Source organism: Astatotilapia calliptera, chromosome 19 (genome assembly GCF_964374335.1).
Source record: "Astatotilapia calliptera chromosome 19, fAstCal68.1, whole genome shotgun sequence".
In the NCBI taxonomy this organism is placed as follows: domain Eukaryota; kingdom Metazoa; phylum Chordata; class Actinopteri; order Cichliformes; family Cichlidae; genus Astatotilapia; species Astatotilapia calliptera.
In genome coordinates, this window is record NC_137440.1 from 21,001,038 (window position 1) to 21,018,961 (window position 17,924).

Consider the following 17,924-nt stretch of genomic DNA (forward strand, 5'->3'; position numbering starts at 1 on the left):
TTTTTTAAACAATTTTTAAAAACATTTTCCTGCCGTAAAACACATACTTTAACGTTACTTTAGCGACCAGAGGGAGCATTTACTAGTTTGCGTTTTGTTTGAGCTTATAGACCCTCGCTGGCTTCCGTATCAAAACAGAAACGTCATTTTGGAGCGAAAGTTTTGGAAAGACTTGACAGGCAGAAGGAGACGTGGAGATGTGTACTGGTTAAAATGATTAGACAGAGCTATATATTAATGTATTAAAGAGTTTTATCGAACAGCGACACAAAAAGTTTAAAAATGGAAGGTCTGGAAATGTCTGCGATGATACCGGCTCTTCAGGAGCTAGCTAGGTGAGTACACGGCTAAAGTTGGCTAAGAGCTAAGTAGTTAACAGTACCACTTATTTGGGCTAAAGTGAGTCCTCGTCTTTACTTATTGAAGTCGATAAAAAACCTTTGCTTCGTCATGTCTCTGTGAATAACATCGTGCTGATATTTGCAGTGCGAGCGCTGCAGAGTACGGCCAGGTGGTACAGAAACCTCGACAGATTCTCTGCCAGTTCATCGACAGGATACTGACAGATGTGGATGTCGGTAAGCCGGGAATATCGACACATACTAGGGGTGGTCACCATAATAAAAGCCTCTGAAAGGACATCAATAAAAAACAAACAAACAGCTTTTTGGTGCACACTGTCAGACTTATCTGCTGAAACATTCCCTGAAGTTGTTGCTTACCATGACTACTATTCCCTCTTGTTAATATACTTCGCTGATTTCTTTTCCCTTTTTTTGTATATTTGTCAAACGTGCATGTTTTAGATCATTAGACAAATTTTTAAAATAGACAGAGATGGCCTAAGTAAATGTAACATGCAAATTATAAATTCCTGAAAAAATCCTGTTAAAAATAAATAAATAAAGATTGATGATGATGATGATAAAAATAGGGAAAAAAACCTATCTAAACCTGTGTGAAAAAGTAACTGCCCCCTAAACCTAATAACTGGTTGTGCCAACCTTAAAAGGAAGAACTGCAATCAAGTGTTGGTGATAAGTTGCAACAAGTCTTTCACATAACATCAGCCATAATGGAAGTTTTTCAAGCATGAGCGGTCTGTTTAAGGTCATGCCAAAGCATTTAAATTATATTTAAGCCTGTACTTTGACTAGGCCACTGCAGAACTTTCACTTTGATTTTTATGGGGGTTTTTTATGCATTTAAGACTTCCTGGTGGGTGTGGGATCACTGATCATTATTCGTGGTTCTTTTGTAACTTACTGGATGAGTTGTTGATACACTCTCTGAGCAATTTTGGTTGGCTGTCCACTCCTGGGAAGGTTTTCCACTGTTAAAAGCGTTCTCCATTTGTGGCTCATGGTTCTCGCTGTGGATCACTGGAGTCTCAAAGCCTTAGAAATGGTTTTGTAACCCTTTCAAGATCGATAGATGTCAATGACTTTCTCAGCAGATTCTTTAGATCTTGACATGATGTGTTGCTTTTTTAAGCTTTTTATCATTTAGTGACTTTTCAAGTTAATATTGCAAGAATATTTGACTTATCCTCTGTATGTGTACCAGCTCTTTTAACAAAGCAGTTGTCTTTTCTTCCAGTTGCTTTAGGGCTAAGTAAGAAGTCCACCTCAGAGCCAGCCTGTGTGATGCTGCTGGACTTTGTGCAGCACATAGTTAAATCTTCATCTCTGATGTTTGCCAACCCTGCCTGTCAGCCTGCTGAATACCCAGAAACAACACAGAGCTGCACTGGTAGGAAATTCTTCTCAAAATGCTGCCATAAGTGATTTCAGAAATTAGAGAAAATAAAGCTGAACATGTTTTGCCTTTTTAGTTTAGTCCTTTAATATCTTCTCATTCCTTGTCTTGATTTTAGACTTCAGTAAGTGGGTGGCGGTGCGTTTCCTTCGTGTGGCAGCAGCTCCAGGCTGTGATATCATCCATGGACGGGTCTCTGCTGTGTTGTGCTCTTTATTTCACACTCTGAGAGTCCGGGCACCATTTATCTTTAATTGCCTCATTCAGGAACTCATATTTCTGTCCCAGGAACTCAGCCATAACCTGTATGCACATATTTGCACACTTGCAGGACAGGGACATGTTTTGGACATTCACACAAAGAACCAGTGGCCTATAAACCTCAAGTGCTTCAGTTTATCCCCCCTCTGTTCCTCCTCATACCTCACCCCCTCTGCCCTTGTGCTCTCCTCACCTGCTGCCTTGGAGTCGCTGACACTCGTAACGATCAACATCATAACTGAGTCTCTGAGGGGAGTCATCTCCCGTCGTGACCTGAGTGTAGCCTGGGAAGCTGCATGCTTCATCCTGTCCAACGGGAACATCAGGCTGAGGAAAGCCTCCATGGTGATGCTGAGAACACTGGTGGAGCTCAGAGGATTTCCTGAGATGCAGGGCCACGAATTCTTTGCAGCCTACTTCCAGTTGCTGGAAACACATTCCTACTCTGCCACAGCAAACATAAATGAGAAGCAAGCTTACGAAGGAGAGCTGTTAAGCCTGACCCGCTGCGTGTTTCAGCAATCGTATGTTTCTCACTCACACTTTGAGCCCATCCACCTCTCACAGATGTTCGAGTGTGTTTGCACTCTTGCTGGAGCTGGTGTCAAGTTAGGTGTAGAAGTGACCGAGTCACTTTGCCTGCTGTTTAGCTTCTCGCTATCTGTAGCACCAGTTTATGAGAGCGCCGCGTTGCTTAGGAGGCAGCGGGTCACCGAAGTCTGCGGGACACTAGCATGCACCGTGGGGACAGCAAATCAAGCTGAAGTACAACTCTGTTCTTTGTGTTTCCTTTTAAATTATCCTTTTGATATCCATACAGTGTTTCCCTCTTTACAATATGTGCTATGCTTGTTGTTCGCAGTGTGCAGAAGGGTTTCTCCGAGCTGCCCTGAAGGCTGAGACAGCTTTAGTGCTGCAGGAGTGTAAAGATGGAGCAACACCTGCCAAGAAGTCTTGCAAATCTGCCACCAGTTCAGTCGGTAAAACTCCTAAAACATCCTCAAGGTGAGTGCATCAACATTTACTATTTGGCAATAACCATGAAAATCTCAAACAATTTTTTTTAAAATGTCTCATATGTCGTATTGAAGTAATGTCTGTGTCTCTATCTTAAGCAAAATGGACATGCGTGTTCACAGTAAGGTTTGGGCTGCATTAAACAGTCGGCTGGAGGAGCTGCTGATGCTTTTGGACTCCAGTTCTGCTAAGCCTGAGACCACCCAGAGTGCGTCTGCTCTGCAGGGACTGGCCCTCATTCTCCATCAGGCAGCCCTCTGCTCCTCACCCGTTAGGTAATTCCCAAACATACACCCGTGCTCTTACACAAGCCCTCTCCTTTTTATCTTTTTTCTGCCTCTCAGAAAAACTTTTTCTCTAGTTTTTTATTTTAATAGTGTTTAATATTAGAGATTGCTTACTTTCCTGGCTCCAGTTTGACATATGTCGTTCACAGTGATTAATAGCATATTATTCACCTCAACATCTCTTTGTTATAGCAGCTTGTCACCTCTCCTTTGGGTTCCCACTGAGACGCTGAGCAGGGCCCTGAAGAGCTGTCAGTCAGTGTTAGAAGGAGGATCTCAGCCTGTGTCAAATCGGAGCTACTTTCAGTCTGCTGTCCAGATCACTGTCAGGGTCCTCGACTCTATACTTTACCTGACAAGTAAGGATCTAAATACAAAAATACCAGATGTTTTTGGTTTAGTTTGTTGTCAAAATAAAAGTTGATGTATTTTCCATATTTGTTTGTGTTTAATTTGAAGATAGAAATCAAGCCAGATACACATCCTTTATTATAATCATAATCTTCTTTTTTTTCTTTTTTTTTTAGTGAGCAGCCAGAATGATGACAGGCTCCAACAACATGTGTGTGCTCTGTTGTCTCTTCCTTGGGTGTGTGAGAACAAGTCTGTCTCAGCCTATAAGACTTCAGGCTTCCCTTCCTGGTTGCTAGCCTTGGCGCAGAGACTCGGTTTCTGCTACTGTGAGTGTTCCTGTGTGCTTCTTTTTCTTTTAATGAAAACCTAAACGACTGCTTTAAAAGTCATTTAAAGACGTCTTTCTTTCCAGCACCTGAGGTCCAGGCCGATTGCGTGTCGCTGCTGGCCTTTTTACATGGCGGTGTGTGCGAGACGTGGCGCGTGTGTGTGTTTTCAAAGGCGCTGCAGAGTCAGGAGGAGGTGGTGAGAGTAGCAGCAGTCAAGGCTTTCCCTCTTCTTCTCCACCATCTGGGAAACATGCACTACAACCTCATTGGCACTACTTTGCTGTATGGAAACTCATACATTACTTAGTACTTGACCACTGATATTTTCTGTCTTTCTTTCATTGATATCATCAGTTACTTTGTTATATTTCATGGCGTATGTTTGATAATTGTAGTTCCAAGCTGGAGGACAGTTCGGAGCAGGTGAAGAAGGAACTTGCCAGGATCATTGGTCAGCTGAGCTGCCTCCAATCAGAGCTCTCCAGCCTTAGTGACATCCACACAGACTCCACTTGTCTTCCCAAAATCCTTTGCCTCTCTTGTAGTCTTGAAACAGATCATGCTGGGAAAGCAGTGCCATCCCTCAAGGCATCTGTTGTTAGACCCTTCCTACCATTGCTCAGACCACAAGCTCCAAGCACCGTGAAACAAGGTACCTTTTAACCATAAGTTTTTCACAACAGCTGATGCATTGAAATCAGTTCACAGCTGCTGTTTTCTTAAACATTTTATACATTTCACTGCCAGCTTTCCTAGAAGCTCTTCCCCACCTGTGCCAGCATGTGAATCTCACTGGTGCAGACAGCGATTCCCGAGCCGTACTCTGTGCCCTGATTGGTCTAATGGAGGATTCCGATCCTGTGGTTAGAACACGCTTCAGCCAATCAGTGCGTTTCCTGCTAGCAGAGACCACTAGAAACTCTGAGCAGGGCTCTTTGAATGAGGTGAGCAATTCTGACTCCAGTTTTTCTTATATTTTTATTATTATAACCTAATTATATTTTTATCAGGGTAAAATTTCACCATATTCCCCTCAATCAATATAGTTTAATGTTGCATGTTTACTTGTTTTTTGATGTGGTGTGTGTCACCATCACAGCTCCTGGTTGCACGTCTTAAAGAGGCATTCAGCACTGCTAAACTTAACAGAGATGATGACCTGCGTAACACTCTGATCCTCACCACTGGAGAGATCGGCAGGTATATAAACAGCTTTTTTTTTATTCCACAAGCTGTATGAGTTATAGTAATTGTTTTTAATGAATAATATGTTATAAGATGGGAGATAAAATTATTGACCTTATATACAGAAATAAAATGTTGTGTTGCTAGTTGTTATTAGTTTGTATTATTTTCATATCCACTTAGATGTAGAAAACAGATGATTTCTTTTGTTAATACATTTAAAAAGACTACTTAATGAAGGAAATTTCTTCATTCCCCTTTCCTCTTCTGTCAGAGCCTCTCAGGGTAGTTTGGTGTCGTTCTCTCTGCTGCGTCTGCTCCACTGTCTCCTGTCCAAGTCGTCCCAGGTGTCTGTAGCTGCTTACACTCAAATTCGAGCCCTGGCCACCACTAAAGGCTTGAAACTGCAGACACTCTTCAGTCAGTACAAGAACCCTATCTGCCAGGTATCTAGTCTTTTGTTTAAATTGGACCAAACCCATCCTATTCACCTGCTTATTATGAGTTAGATGACTTGCTCTATAATACTGTTATTCATAGTATATATGTGGATTTAATGTTTGAAAATTGCATTGGTTTAGTTTTCATTTGGTCTGTTTTAGATACTGTTTTTTGTGGAAAATCTACAGTCCATTACTATATCTTCTTTGCCTTTTAGTTCCTGGTGGAGTCACTACATTCGCGCCATGCGTCAGCCCTGCGGAGCACACCAGATCAAGGAACCGAGTCAGCCAATCAGAGGGAGCTGGCTCTGGATATTCTTGCTCAGATCGCGCATGCTTTTGACTTTCCAGACCTCCACCGCTTCCTCACCGTATGTACAGTCATGCACACGCATCCACACACAGATAGTAAGCACTCTTTATGTGATGTACATTGGTGCTTTCTTGCATGTTTGTTAATGCAGCGGACCCTCCAGGTGTTGCTGCCTTACCTAGCAGCAAAAGCAAGCTCTACAGGCTCTGCTCTCATTCGAACTTTGGCCATTGAGTTGAAGGCAAACAGGAGAGAGATCCTGATCAACAACTTTAAGTACATCTTCAGCCATCTGGTCTGTTCTTGCACAAAGGAGGAGCTGGAGAGGGCCTTTCACTACCTACAAGTATGAACAACTTTACTTGCATTTTACAGCTGAAACATGATTTAGAGTCATGTACCTGAAGAGGTTATCTTAAAAACAAGTTTATTTTTCTTCTCCTTCATGTTCTTTCAGAGTGAGACAGAAATTGAACTGGGATCTCTGCTACGCCAAGACTTCCAGGGTCTTCATAATGAGCTGCTGCTGCGTCTTGGAGAGCACTACCAACAGGTTGACACACATATGTGGAAACAGATTTTCTAAACATTAAATCTATTTCAAAATATGTGGCTTTGAGGAAATTATTCTGCACAAGGCCTCCTCTTGAATAAAACTCACAAATGATCTAAAACACAGACTCTAGTTTCTGTTCTCATAAGTGTTTATTTCTTTGCAGGTATTCAATGGCTTGGCAATCCTGGCCTCCTTTGCATCCAGTGATGATCCGTACCAGGGACCCCGAGACATCACCACCTCAGAACTTATGGTACTTGGCATCCTCTGCATTTCATATCAGTGTTTTAGTTTCTTGTCTTTTTGACATTTGACTAGACAAAAATGCTTTATGAAACAATTTAGGCTTCAGAATCTGTGAGATATGTTTTATGTAATTAATTTAAAACAAAAATGTAATTTTTCTATGCAAAAAAAAAAAATGAAAGAGATAATAAGCAACTAATCCTCTGCTAATTATCCATTAATGAATGTCTTGTTTTTATCTTTAGGCTGACTACTTACAGCCAAAGCTGCTGGGGATTCTTGCCTTTTTCAACATGCAGCTGCTTAGCTCCAGTGCAGGAGAAAAAAACCGCAAGAAACTGGTAATTGATCCTCTAAAATACCAGAATTTTAAATCTGATTGGTTAATTGTCCAATAAAGATCTCCTTGGCTCAAAGTGAACATGTCTGCCTGTTCTTCGTGCAGGTTTTGACAAGTGTGATGGCTCTGATGCGACTGATGGGCTCCAAACACATCAGCTCTGTCAGAGTGAAGATGATGACGACATTACGCACCGGCCTGCGATACAGAGAGGACTTCCCTCTCCTCTGCTGCCAGTCAGTACTTGTATACTTGCACATAAAGTCACATATTGTGATGCATTTATCTTTATTATTCGTTGGCATTTGCTCAGACATCTGTTTCTAATTCGTTTTTTTTTTTTATATACACTCCCTTTTCCTCTGGGTAGGACATGGGATTGTTTTGTGAGGAGTGTGGAGCCTGCACACCTGGGCCCCCTACTGAGTCACGTTATTGTTGCTTTGCTCCCCTTGATTCCACTGCAGCCCAAAGAAACTGCCGCCATCATCCGCTTCCTCATCCTGGACAACAGGTAGCAAACATAAGCACAAATGTGCACATTTGATCAGCGTGCAAACACAAAGACACATCTTTCGGTTACAGTTTTAACTTCCCTCATTAGTTAAACTGGTCAAAATGGTTTTAGAGTATGCAAAAGGATTGTGAATAATGTGGGAAAAGGATCTTATTCATTCCCATCTCATCCTCTTTTCAATCAACCAGATTTTTCTTGTGCACAACTGGTCTTATTTCCTTTTTGTGCTGAATGGACACTTGTGTAGACATACACAACAATGTGTAAAAGGGTACACATGGATGAGTATGTATGTATGCGTATGTAGGTACTTGAAAGAGTGTGTTTGTATATGTACATAGGTGTGGGTGTATGTGCGCTTTTAGATGCCTCACTTCTGTCATTTAATTACAGGGAAGAAGTCAGTGACTACCTCCATGAGATTTACTTTCTACCAGACCATCCAGAGCTAAAAGACATCCACACAGTAATGCAGGATTATAAAAAGGTCTGTATGAAGGGCACAACAGAAAGTAAAATGAATGTGAAACAAAAGGCTGGTTGACAGTGATCATACGTACAACACATTGTTGTGTTGTATTTTATCTTTTCTTCTTCCAGCTGGCGGCCAGCAGCAGTGACTTGGCTGCCGCACTGCAGCTCTCCATGAGAGCCGTCCAGCATGAGAACGTGGACGTGAGGATCCACGCGCTGACCAGCCTCAGGGACATGATGCACAGCAACCAGGTACACACTCAATGAAGTGCTACAGTGAAGTAACAGCTCCATGTTTGCAAAGAGAACTCAGAAAAGAATGCAAAATATATATAATGAAACCATTAGACTGCATCATTCCAAAATCACCGGCTGTGTTATCTTTTTCAAACGATTTGTTGTTGTGAAAGGTGTAAGCCTGAAAGTTGGGTCATTAGCATTAAGAATTATGTACAATGGATGTGTCCATAAATTAACATACTATAATACATCTTAGCACCTAAATTGGTGTTTCAGTTCTTAATTCTAATTCTTAGTTCAGTTCTTACTACACTTCTAGCATAGCCCATGTTAAATCCTCACCGTTACCCACAAATTTACTTTAACTTAACACATCTATAAATATGTTCCTCTGTTTTCTGGAGTGCAGGAGTGGCTGCTGCGGCAGGTTTGTGCGAGTGAAGCAGTGGAGCCGGTCATCTCCAACCTGGTATCAGTGCTGCTGAAAGGCTGCCAGGATTCATCCCCAGAGGCCAGGCTCCTCTGTGGGGAGTGTCTGGGGGAGCTGGGCGCCGTGGATCCGGGACGCTTGGATCTGTCGCAAACACACACCCACGGCAACCGCAACATCTTTGTGGTAAATAACTAACATAGATTGCAAATGTAATGATAATTATATGTGTGTGTGTGTGTGTGTGTGTGTGTGTGTGTGTGTGTGTGTGTGTGTGTGTGTTAGTTACTGTGTGTGAAGCAAAGATAACTGAACTGTATGTTTGTTTGTTTTTTCTCTGTGGCAGAGCGGAGTGGATGATCCTAACTTTGCCTATGATTTGCTGACTGAACTGACCAGAACATTTCTGGCGTACGCTGATGATGTGAGAGCCCAGGACTCTGCTGCTTATGCAATTCAGGTACGCAACAGCTTTAATTATTTGTGTTTGTTCCTCTATTGTATTTATTTATTTTTGCGGGGTTATGTTGAAATGTTTGTTTGTATTGGTGATTTTATATCCACTGTAGGAACTGCTTTCCATATTTGAGTGTCGCGAAGGTCGAACTGACTCAGCGGGCCGACGTCTGTGGAGAAGATTCCCCGAGCAAATTCAAGAAATACTGGAGCCTCACCTCAACAGCAGGTCTAAGTTTACACCTTCGTACACACATAGTCTCATTTGTAATGGTCTCAGAATTCAGGACTTAAAAATCCCTCAGACGACAGTTATTTTTCCTCTTCTCTCCTCCCTTCTCCAACATTTTATCTTCTTGCCTGCAATCTTTTAGTACTCACTAAGTCCTTCCATTTTTTTAACTTCTCTTTTTGTAAATCTGTTATTTTCTACTCTTACCTGCAGATATAAGAGCAGTCAGAAGGAGGTGAACTGGTCTAAGCTGAAGAAACCTGTGTACCTCAGCAACAGAGGCAGCAAATTCTCTGACTGGTCAGCCACCTGGGCTGGATACCTCATCAGCAAGGTTAACCCATCTCTTTTTGAAGTTTTTCCCCAGCTTTATCTTGTTTTCCAAGCCAGAAGTTAAGGGAAGTTTCTTTGCTCTCCAGGTGAGACACGAGTTGGCCAGCAAAGTGTTCAGATGCTGTAGTTTCATCATCAAACACGACTACAAGGTCACAATCTACCTGCTGCCTCATATTCTGCTCTACATGCTGCTGGGCTGCACTCCTGCAGAGCAACAAGAGGTGAGGACACATCTGAACCACCACAGTAGTTCAGTTGCCTCCATCTCACCTGATCCCTACCATCCTCCTCTGTCACACCAGCCCCTCTGCATGGCCTCATTCACTGCATCCATGAATCCTCTAATTTACTTCTTTCCTCCTGCCTGGCAGCTTCATATTCAGCATCCTTTGTCCAGTATATCCACTATCCCTCCTCTGCATATGTCCAAAACCACCTCAGCCTTGCTTGTCTAACTTTGTCTTCAAACCGTTCAACCTGAGCTGTCCCTCTGATGTCTTCAGTTCTAATCTTGTTCTAATTCTCATTCCTTGTTGTTCCATTCTTGTTTCTGTCAAAGGTTACAGAGGAAATGCTGGCTGTGCTGACAGAGGGAGATGGACAAGCCGAGGGGCTTGCCCAGAAGACGGCCTCCAGCCTGTCACAGCTGAGCACTCAGACTGTGTTCAGCATGCTGTCACACCTTACACAGTGGAGTCGCCACATCCTCTACTCCAAACCCAAACATGGTAAGAATTCAATTCAGTTCAATTCAGTTTTATTTATCCATAACAACAGTCGCTTCAAGGCACTGTATATTGTAAGGTAGACCCTACAATAATCTACGGACTAATGAAAAGATGCATAGCTTCAGTCACTGTTGAAAAAGATGTATTTACTCAGTCAACTCTATAGCAATTTATATTGCTATTATTTACATGATAATATTGAGGCTTTTATGCATTATTTGCATTGAACTGTATAAGAAAATAACTAAATAAAATTCAGTTCTCCTCATTGTTCACTCACCTTGTTGCTTTAATAAAGTAAAGAATTATAACATGATATTGCAGAGAGTGGGGATTATCAGCGCGTGGTGGCCTTCCTGAAAGATATCCCGCAGGATGTCCTGGCCAAGGCCTCTCTACGATCCAAAGCGTACACTCGTGCCCTCATGCACTTTGAAGCTTACATCCTGGAAAATAAAGAGAACATACAAGACCATCTCTCATTCCTGCAGGTCAGAAAACAATTTGGTTATTAACCATTAAATAAAAGATTGACTCAGGACTTTTGACTGCATTATAAAAGTTATCTTGACAGCAACGAGTCCAATAGTACAAGTGCACTTGTCTTTTAACCACTCATCCAATTAATCTCTGTGGTGAACTTTAAGCTCTGTGATGTACGTGATTGCTTGCCACAGACGCTGTACGCTGCAATGCACGAGCCGGATGGAGTGAGAGGTGTCAACGCTCTGAGGAGGGAGGAGCCATCACTCCAGGAACAGATACTTGAGCATGAAAGCATCGGCCTGCTCCGTGACGCCACCGCGTGCTATGACAGAGCCATACAGCTGGAGTCAGACCAGGTACCCAAACACATGTAGTCCATAAACATGTACACCCAGTTGGTGCGACTGAGTATTTCAGTGGTGTGTTCAAAGCCACTTTAATCACCTTTCTCCTTGATTCTGATACTTGGTTGGGTTGAAATTGATCTTGTGTACCTGTCTAAATGCATTGAGCTGCTACCATGTGATTGACTGATTAGTTATTTGCATTTAAAATAACTGACATGCTTAATAAACCGGTAAGTGTACATATACTATGCCAGTTTTATATGTTTTCTTACAATATGTTATTTATGATATCGACATAAAAGATAATTAACTCACTGTTTTTTCTTTCTTGATCATTTCAATTATCGCTTTGTATAAAGATCGCTCACTATCATGGAGTGATGACCTCCATGCTCGGCCTGGGACAGCTGTCCACAGTCATCACGCAAGTCAATGGAGTACTGGCCAACAAGTAAGAAAAATACATATCAGTGTACATCTATTTCTTATTAAATGTAATTTTTAAAATTTAGGTTAATATAGGTTTGCCTAATGTAGCATTGTATGTCCATTTAGGCACCAGTGGAAGTCAGAACTCAACACCTACAGAGTAGAGGCAGCCTGGAAGCTTGGAAAATGGGACCTGCTGGAAGATTATTTGAGTTCAGGTAGTGCAGAAACACAGCATGTATTTGCAACATCTGAAATCACTGGTGACTACATGCTGCATGGATCTGCTTAAAGCATAGTTTTCTATTCTGTGTCTCCAGACCAGCAGTCCAGCACATGGGGTGTGCGGCTCGGCCAGTTGCTGCTCTCAGCTAAGAAGCAGGATGCTGAAAATTTCTATGAGAAGCTGAAGCTGGTGAGGAAAGAACAGGTCGTCCCTCTGTCTGCTGCCAGTTATGAGTGTGGAACCTACCAGAGAGGATACGAGTATATTGTCAGGTCTGTGGATGTCAGCTCAGTTTGGAGTCAAGTGTGTTGTGTTTTAATAACTTTCTAAAAAAGCTTTTACGTGTGTTTAGACTCCACATGCTCAGTGAGTTGGAGCACACCTTCACTGAGCTGCTGAAACAGAGACAGGGATCCGGGTCCAACCTCAGCCAACTGCCTCCTCATTGGTCAGATCGGCTGGAGATGACGCAAAACTCTTTCAGGGCCAAGGAGCCAGTCCTGGCTCTCCGCCGTGCCCTGCTCAGTTTGGGAACGCAGTAAGGAAACATCACTTTTTAGTTGCACAGATTTTAACATGCTGTTTTTCTGAAACACACACATTAGAGAAATCAGTTTAAAATTTCTTCTTAATACAACATTTTCAAATCTTTCTGAACTCACATCTGCATGTATCATCTCACTCTGCAGACCTGTATGTCAGGAGCTGGTTGGGGAGTGCTGGTTACAAAGTGCCCGGGTTGCCAGGAAAGCAGGACACCATCAGACCGCCTTTAACGCCCTTCTCAATGCAGAAAATACAAATCTTGCTGAACTGGTCACAGAGAAGGCAAAGTGGCTTTGGTCTAAGGTATAACCAGGCTACAAATAAAACCAGCATTCAATATATGATGCAAAACTGTATGCAAATTATTCACATTTGTACAGGACCAGAAAACGTATTTTCTTTAGTGTCTTCCTATCTGCAAATTAGATTTTCATACATGTGCATAATCAAATTAAACTAATATAGCCTAATTTGTCTGCCTGAATGTCATCAGGGCGATGTCCACCAAGCCCTGATTGTCCTGCAGAAGGGTGTGGCTCAGTGTTTCCCTGAAGATCAGCCCCTGACAGATCCTCGCAGTCTCCAGACTAAAGGCAAAGCCATGCTGCTGGTGGGGCGCTTCATGGAGGAGACGGCCAACTTCGAGTCTAATGCCATCATGAAGACATACAGGGTTGATATATCTACACACTTTTAAACTAGATTCTGAAAATGTTTCATAAAAAGACAAAAAAGTGAAAAATGCAATGATGCAAATGTCAGAGATCACCCTCACAGTGATGTGGCACCAAAGCAGATTTCTGCATCACTTGTCTTTACCTTATGTGTTTTTTGTTTTGTTTTGTTTTTAGGATGTGACTAACCTCCTACCAGAGTGGGAGGATGGTAACTTCTACTTAGCCAAATACTATGACAAAGTCATGCCAATGGTGACAGATAACAAGCTGGAGAAACAGGGTAATCTGATCCGTTACATCGTCACATTCTTCGGGAAGTAAGTTCTTGTTCTTTCTGCTGATTTGCAGCCCTGTAGACCCAGAGTCTCCAACTCCAGTTCTCGGTCCTGCAGCTTTAATATGCATCTCTACTCCAACACAGCTGAATCAAATGGTTGGATTAATTCTTCAGCATGCCATCAAGTTTGCCAAAGGCCTGATAACAAGCCATTCATTGATTCAGGTGTGTCGGAACAAAGATGCATCTAAAAGCTGCAGGACAGTAGCTCTCGGGGACTGGAGTTGCACACCCCTGCTGTAGACTACAATCAGAGCTTCTATTAGCTACTTCACAGCTGTTAATTTCTTCATCAAACAACACACTTATCAACTTTCTCCCTCCTAGTGCTCTGCAGTTTGGAAACCAGTATATCTACCAGGCCATGCCTCGTATGCTGTCTCTTTGGCTGGACTATGGAGCTAAAGTGTGTGAATGTGAGAAAGGTGGGCAAATCACACAGGGCAGGGAGATATTTCTAGTTTCAGTCTAATTAATTTGCAAATTTTTAGCATTTCATTGGCTTTTCATTAACACTTGATATTATACCTATTCCTTCACCTCAGCTGGGCGAGCAGACAGACAGATGCGACAGGAGCTGAGTAAAATCAACACAGTAGTGAGCGAGCACTGTGCTAAGCTGGCGCCGTACCAGTTCCTGACCGCATTTTCCCAGCTGATCTCCAGGGTGTGTCACTCCAGCGATGAGGTCTTCAATGTCCTCATGACCATTGTGGCCAAAGTGTTCCTCACATACCCCCAGCAAGCTATGTGGCTAATGACTGCGGTGTGCAAGGTGAGAGAAATGAGCCACCCCTCATTTAAGATTGATGGTGATTTCTATAAACATGGAAATATAGCCTTTGTAATCCTAATGAGCTTGAAAGTCAGTATTTGATATATCCACTTTTATTCTTCAACACAGCCTGAACTCTCTTAGGCAAGTTGTTTTGTCATTTCATTAGGTAGGATTAGGAATATTCAGGAATAGTTCTCCAGGCTTCTTGGAGGACATTCAAAGCTTTTCCTCAGATGTTGGCTGCCTTCCATAACAGATAATAAATGCATCTCTTCTTTTGTCATCCACTTATGTAGTAGCCACTGTCTAAACAAACCCTTTGAAATCCCTCCAGAAAGCCTGGGGAACTATTGCTCAAGACCACTTTAAGAAATTACTAGAAGGTCTGGGTCTTTGGAAGCAAAATATAAACAAATGAGGGGTGACTATAAAGTTTAACATTTGCAAGTCTGTTTATGTGGGGGGTTTTTTTTAATTTGAAATGTTATTTAGCAGATCAGTTCAAATCAAAATTACAATTTCTCTGTTAGTTTTTGTAATCAACTGCTTCTGCGTCCAAAATACAGCATTTATTTATGTCTGCTTTTCTTTTCTTTCCAGTCATCCTACCCCATGCGCATGAATCGCTGTAATCAGATCCTTAAGAAAGCCGTCAGTCTTAAACAGTCCCTGGAAAAATTCATTGGAGATGCCAACAGACTGACAGACAAGCTTTTGGAGCTTTGTAATAAACCGGTATACACGCCCATGCACAAATACACTTCAATAGTCTATGACTTCTCAATCCTTAAATCATCTTTAGGCAGGAGTAGAGATGTTTCTATATGTGTCTTACAGGTGAATGGTAACAGCACCACCCTCAGTATGAGCATTCACTTCAAGCAGCTAAAACGTTTGGTGGAGGAGCCGACATTCAGTCAGATCCTGATCCCTCTGCAGTCTGTCCTCATCCCAACGCTGCCCTCCACAGGCGGGGAAAACACACAGCATGATGCTTTTCCTGGACACTGGGCATACCTGGATGGTTTTGAAGACAGTGTAAGAGAAAGAGGGTGTTAACTATTCTGACCGGCCGCCACGGTATGTTTAACATTCGGCAGGAGTTGATTGACAGTTACAGAAAATAATCTTGTTTGTGTAGGTGGAGATCCTGGCCTCTTTGCAGAAGCCAAAGAAGATAAGCCTGAAGGGTTCGGATGGTCGGGGTTACACCATGATGTGTAAACCTAAAGATGACCTGAGGAAGGACTGCAGACTTATGGAGTTCAACTGTCTCATCAATAAGGTATCTGGGAGATTTCATTCAAACTAAATGGATATATAGTGAGTTCTGGCCATAGAGCGACTTGCATGTTAGGTCAGAATAAACAAACTTACTAACTTTTAGAGGTTCAATCTTATTTTATGTGTTGTTCTGGCCTCAAAGTTAAAATGAAATATTAGCCTCTTCTCATAATGTGAATAAAAACTGAACCTTTTTTTTTTCTTTGCAGTTAGGAGCTCATTATGTAGCAGAGCTGTACTAAATCAATCAATATGTGTGCAAATTACATGACAATACTTGAGAAAATGTGAGAAGAACAGCATTTATATGTGCTTGTTTGTACTGTGTGTGTACTGTTGTAGTGCCTCCGTAAAGATGCTGAGTCCAGACGGAGGGAGCTACACATCCGGACTTATGCTGTGATTCCCCTCAATGAGGAGTGTGGCATCATTGAATGGGTTAACAACACTGCCGGGCTGCGGCACATTCTCACAAAGCTGTACAAAGAGAGAGGTATCCCTTACTTATAACACCTACAATCAAAAACCTTTTCTTTTTTTTTTAAGTAAATGTTAGGAAGTAATTAAGTTGTTCACCTTTTCTGTGTTTTTAAGGTATCTACCTATCAGGTAAAGAGCTCAGGAAGCTTATTCTTCCCAAGACAGCTCCCTTTGAGGAAAAACTGCGAATCCACAAGGAGGTGCTGTGTGCTCGACACCCCCCTGTCTTCTATGAATGGTTCCTCCGGACCTTTCCTGACCCCACGTCATGGTATGACTTTCACTACAACACTGCTATAATTATACTCCTGGAAGTCACTGCTTTACCAGAAATGTTAGTCATTTTCATTTAACATCTTGACCACATTTGAAAGAAGTTATTTCAATTCAGAATTTTTCAAAAATCTGCTTCAAGTGTAACTTAAATCCAAGAATAAATCTTTGGAGTATTTGTGTGTTTACAGGTACAGCAGTCGTTCAGCATACTGCCGCTCCACTGCTGTGATGTCCATGGTGGGCTACATCCTGGGTCTGGGAGATCGCCACGGAGAAAACATCCTCTTTGATTCCTTCACTGGAGAATGTGTTCATGTAGACTTCAACTGCCTCTTTAACAAGGTTTTATTTTATTTTTTGCCTTAGATTCAATAAAATATTATTTAGGAATATTCATATATTTATTATTTATTATATGTATCCTTAACACCAGTGCATGTTGTTGCTTTTAAGTTTGCCTGTGCTTTTCTCTCCTTTTCCACTAGGGGGAGACATTTGACGTGCCAGAGGTTGTTCCCTTTCGTCTGACTCGAAACATGGTGCATGCTATGGGGCCCATGGGCATCGAGGGCCTCTTTAGGCAAGCCTGTGAGGTTACGATAAGACTAATGAGAGACCAGAGAGAGCCACTCATGAGGTACATTCACATAAAAAGTATTAATGTCAAATTCAACCATTCATAAATATTAAAAATCTGTTTTTGTTTTTAATTTTTCCTGCAAGCGTGCTGAAGACCTTCCTTCATGACCCACTGGTGGAGTGGAGCAAACAAGCCAAAGGACTATCAAAAGCTCAGGCCAATGAGACAGGAGAGATTGTTAATGAAAAGGTGGGCATGTTTCTTGAATTTTTACCTCTTAAATTATATTTACTTGCAAATCTAAACCAGAGAGACTTTATTAATCCCAGAGGAAAACTGGGCTAAATACAGCACATTCAGGTTCAATAAAACCTAATAATGTTTGTTCTTTACATTTCTCTGCTAGGCTAAAACCCACGTGTGTGACATTGAGCAGCGCCTGCAGGGAGTGATTAAGAGCAGGAATAAAGTGCTGGGTCTTCCTCTGTCAATTGAGGGGCACGTCCATTACCTCATACAAGAAGCCACGGATGATAAACTACTGTGTCAGATGTATTTAGGCTGGGGTCCTTACTTGTAGAAAGAAAAAGCACTCAATTCAGAAGATTATAATGCAATCCAAGCACTTTTGACTGTTTGTTCCTGAGCCTTTTTCCGTTTTGAAAACATTGAAAATGCAGCACTGTTGTACATTCCCTTGTAATAAATTATTTTGTTGGTTAAATGTGCTGTAGTGTGTATCTTCTAATCTCTTAACCCTCAAACTCTCAGAGCTAGACAGGCTTGTCAGCTGATTGTTTTAATCCCCTGTCTCCTGCTGCTTCTTCACTCCTGATTACAGCCAACTGGCCCAACTTTTTACATAAAAGCACCACTTAGAATTAAATGTCGGCTTAAAAAGCTGAAAGTGGACTGGGTGAAGGTGTGAGTAAGAAGTAGGTAGTAATTTGTTTTTGGCTAGCAATATTTTTCTTAT

General features: G+C 41.9%; 1 protein-coding gene across 2 annotated transcripts; it reads left to right on the plus strand.

The window, feature by feature from the left end:
• Positions 1 to 131: 131 nt before the first annotated feature.
• On the plus strand, positions 132 to 17,672 carry atr (ATR checkpoint kinase). 2 transcript variants are annotated; one of them, XM_026152282.2, is made up of 48 exons: positions 132 to 335; positions 487 to 578; positions 1,600 to 1,752; positions 1,877 to 2,784; positions 2,882 to 3,024; positions 3,135 to 3,311; positions 3,516 to 3,682; positions 3,851 to 4,003; positions 4,090 to 4,288; positions 4,402 to 4,658; positions 4,754 to 4,950; positions 5,106 to 5,206; positions 5,466 to 5,637; positions 5,850 to 6,005; positions 6,099 to 6,293; positions 6,405 to 6,500; positions 6,667 to 6,756; positions 6,995 to 7,090; positions 7,195 to 7,325; positions 7,460 to 7,603; positions 8,000 to 8,093; positions 8,207 to 8,332; positions 8,730 to 8,936; positions 9,097 to 9,210; positions 9,320 to 9,435; positions 9,652 to 9,772; positions 9,858 to 9,995; positions 10,334 to 10,502; positions 10,827 to 10,993; positions 11,180 to 11,344; positions 11,695 to 11,786; positions 11,891 to 11,982; positions 12,085 to 12,262; positions 12,343 to 12,528; positions 12,680 to 12,839; positions 13,030 to 13,209; positions 13,388 to 13,530; positions 13,878 to 13,975; positions 14,096 to 14,325; positions 14,929 to 15,063; positions 15,166 to 15,366; positions 15,470 to 15,613; positions 15,955 to 16,105; positions 16,207 to 16,363; positions 16,557 to 16,710; positions 16,854 to 17,005; positions 17,092 to 17,197; positions 17,355 to 17,672. In XM_026152282.2, the coding sequence occupies exons 1-48, from the start codon at positions 283 to 285 to the stop codon at positions 17,526 to 17,528; spliced, it is 7,830 nt and encodes a 2,609-aa protein (XP_026008067.2). In that variant the 5' UTR covers positions 132 to 282; the 3' UTR covers positions 17,529 to 17,672. The 2 variants fall into 2 exon arrangements, with proteins under 2 accessions (XP_026008067.2, XP_026008068.2); XM_026152283.2 differs by having other exon boundaries at positions 3,519 to 3,682.
• The last annotated feature ends 252 nt before the right edge of the window (positions 17,673 to 17,924 follow it).

Excerpts from the sequence above, each read along its gene's own strand:
- atr (XM_026152282.2), top strand. The coding sequence starts at position 283 with ATGGAAGGTCTGGAAATGTCTGCGATGATACCGGCTCTTCAGGAGCTA. Across the intron at positions 3,683-3,850 it reads CTCTATACTTTACCTGACAA|TGAGCAGCCAGAATGATGAC; the intron begins GTAAGGATCTAA and ends TTTTTTTTTTAG. Across the intron at positions 13,531-13,877 it reads ATCGTCACATTCTTCGGGAA|TGCTCTGCAGTTTGGAAACC; the intron begins GTAAGTTCTTGT and ends TCTCCCTCCTAG.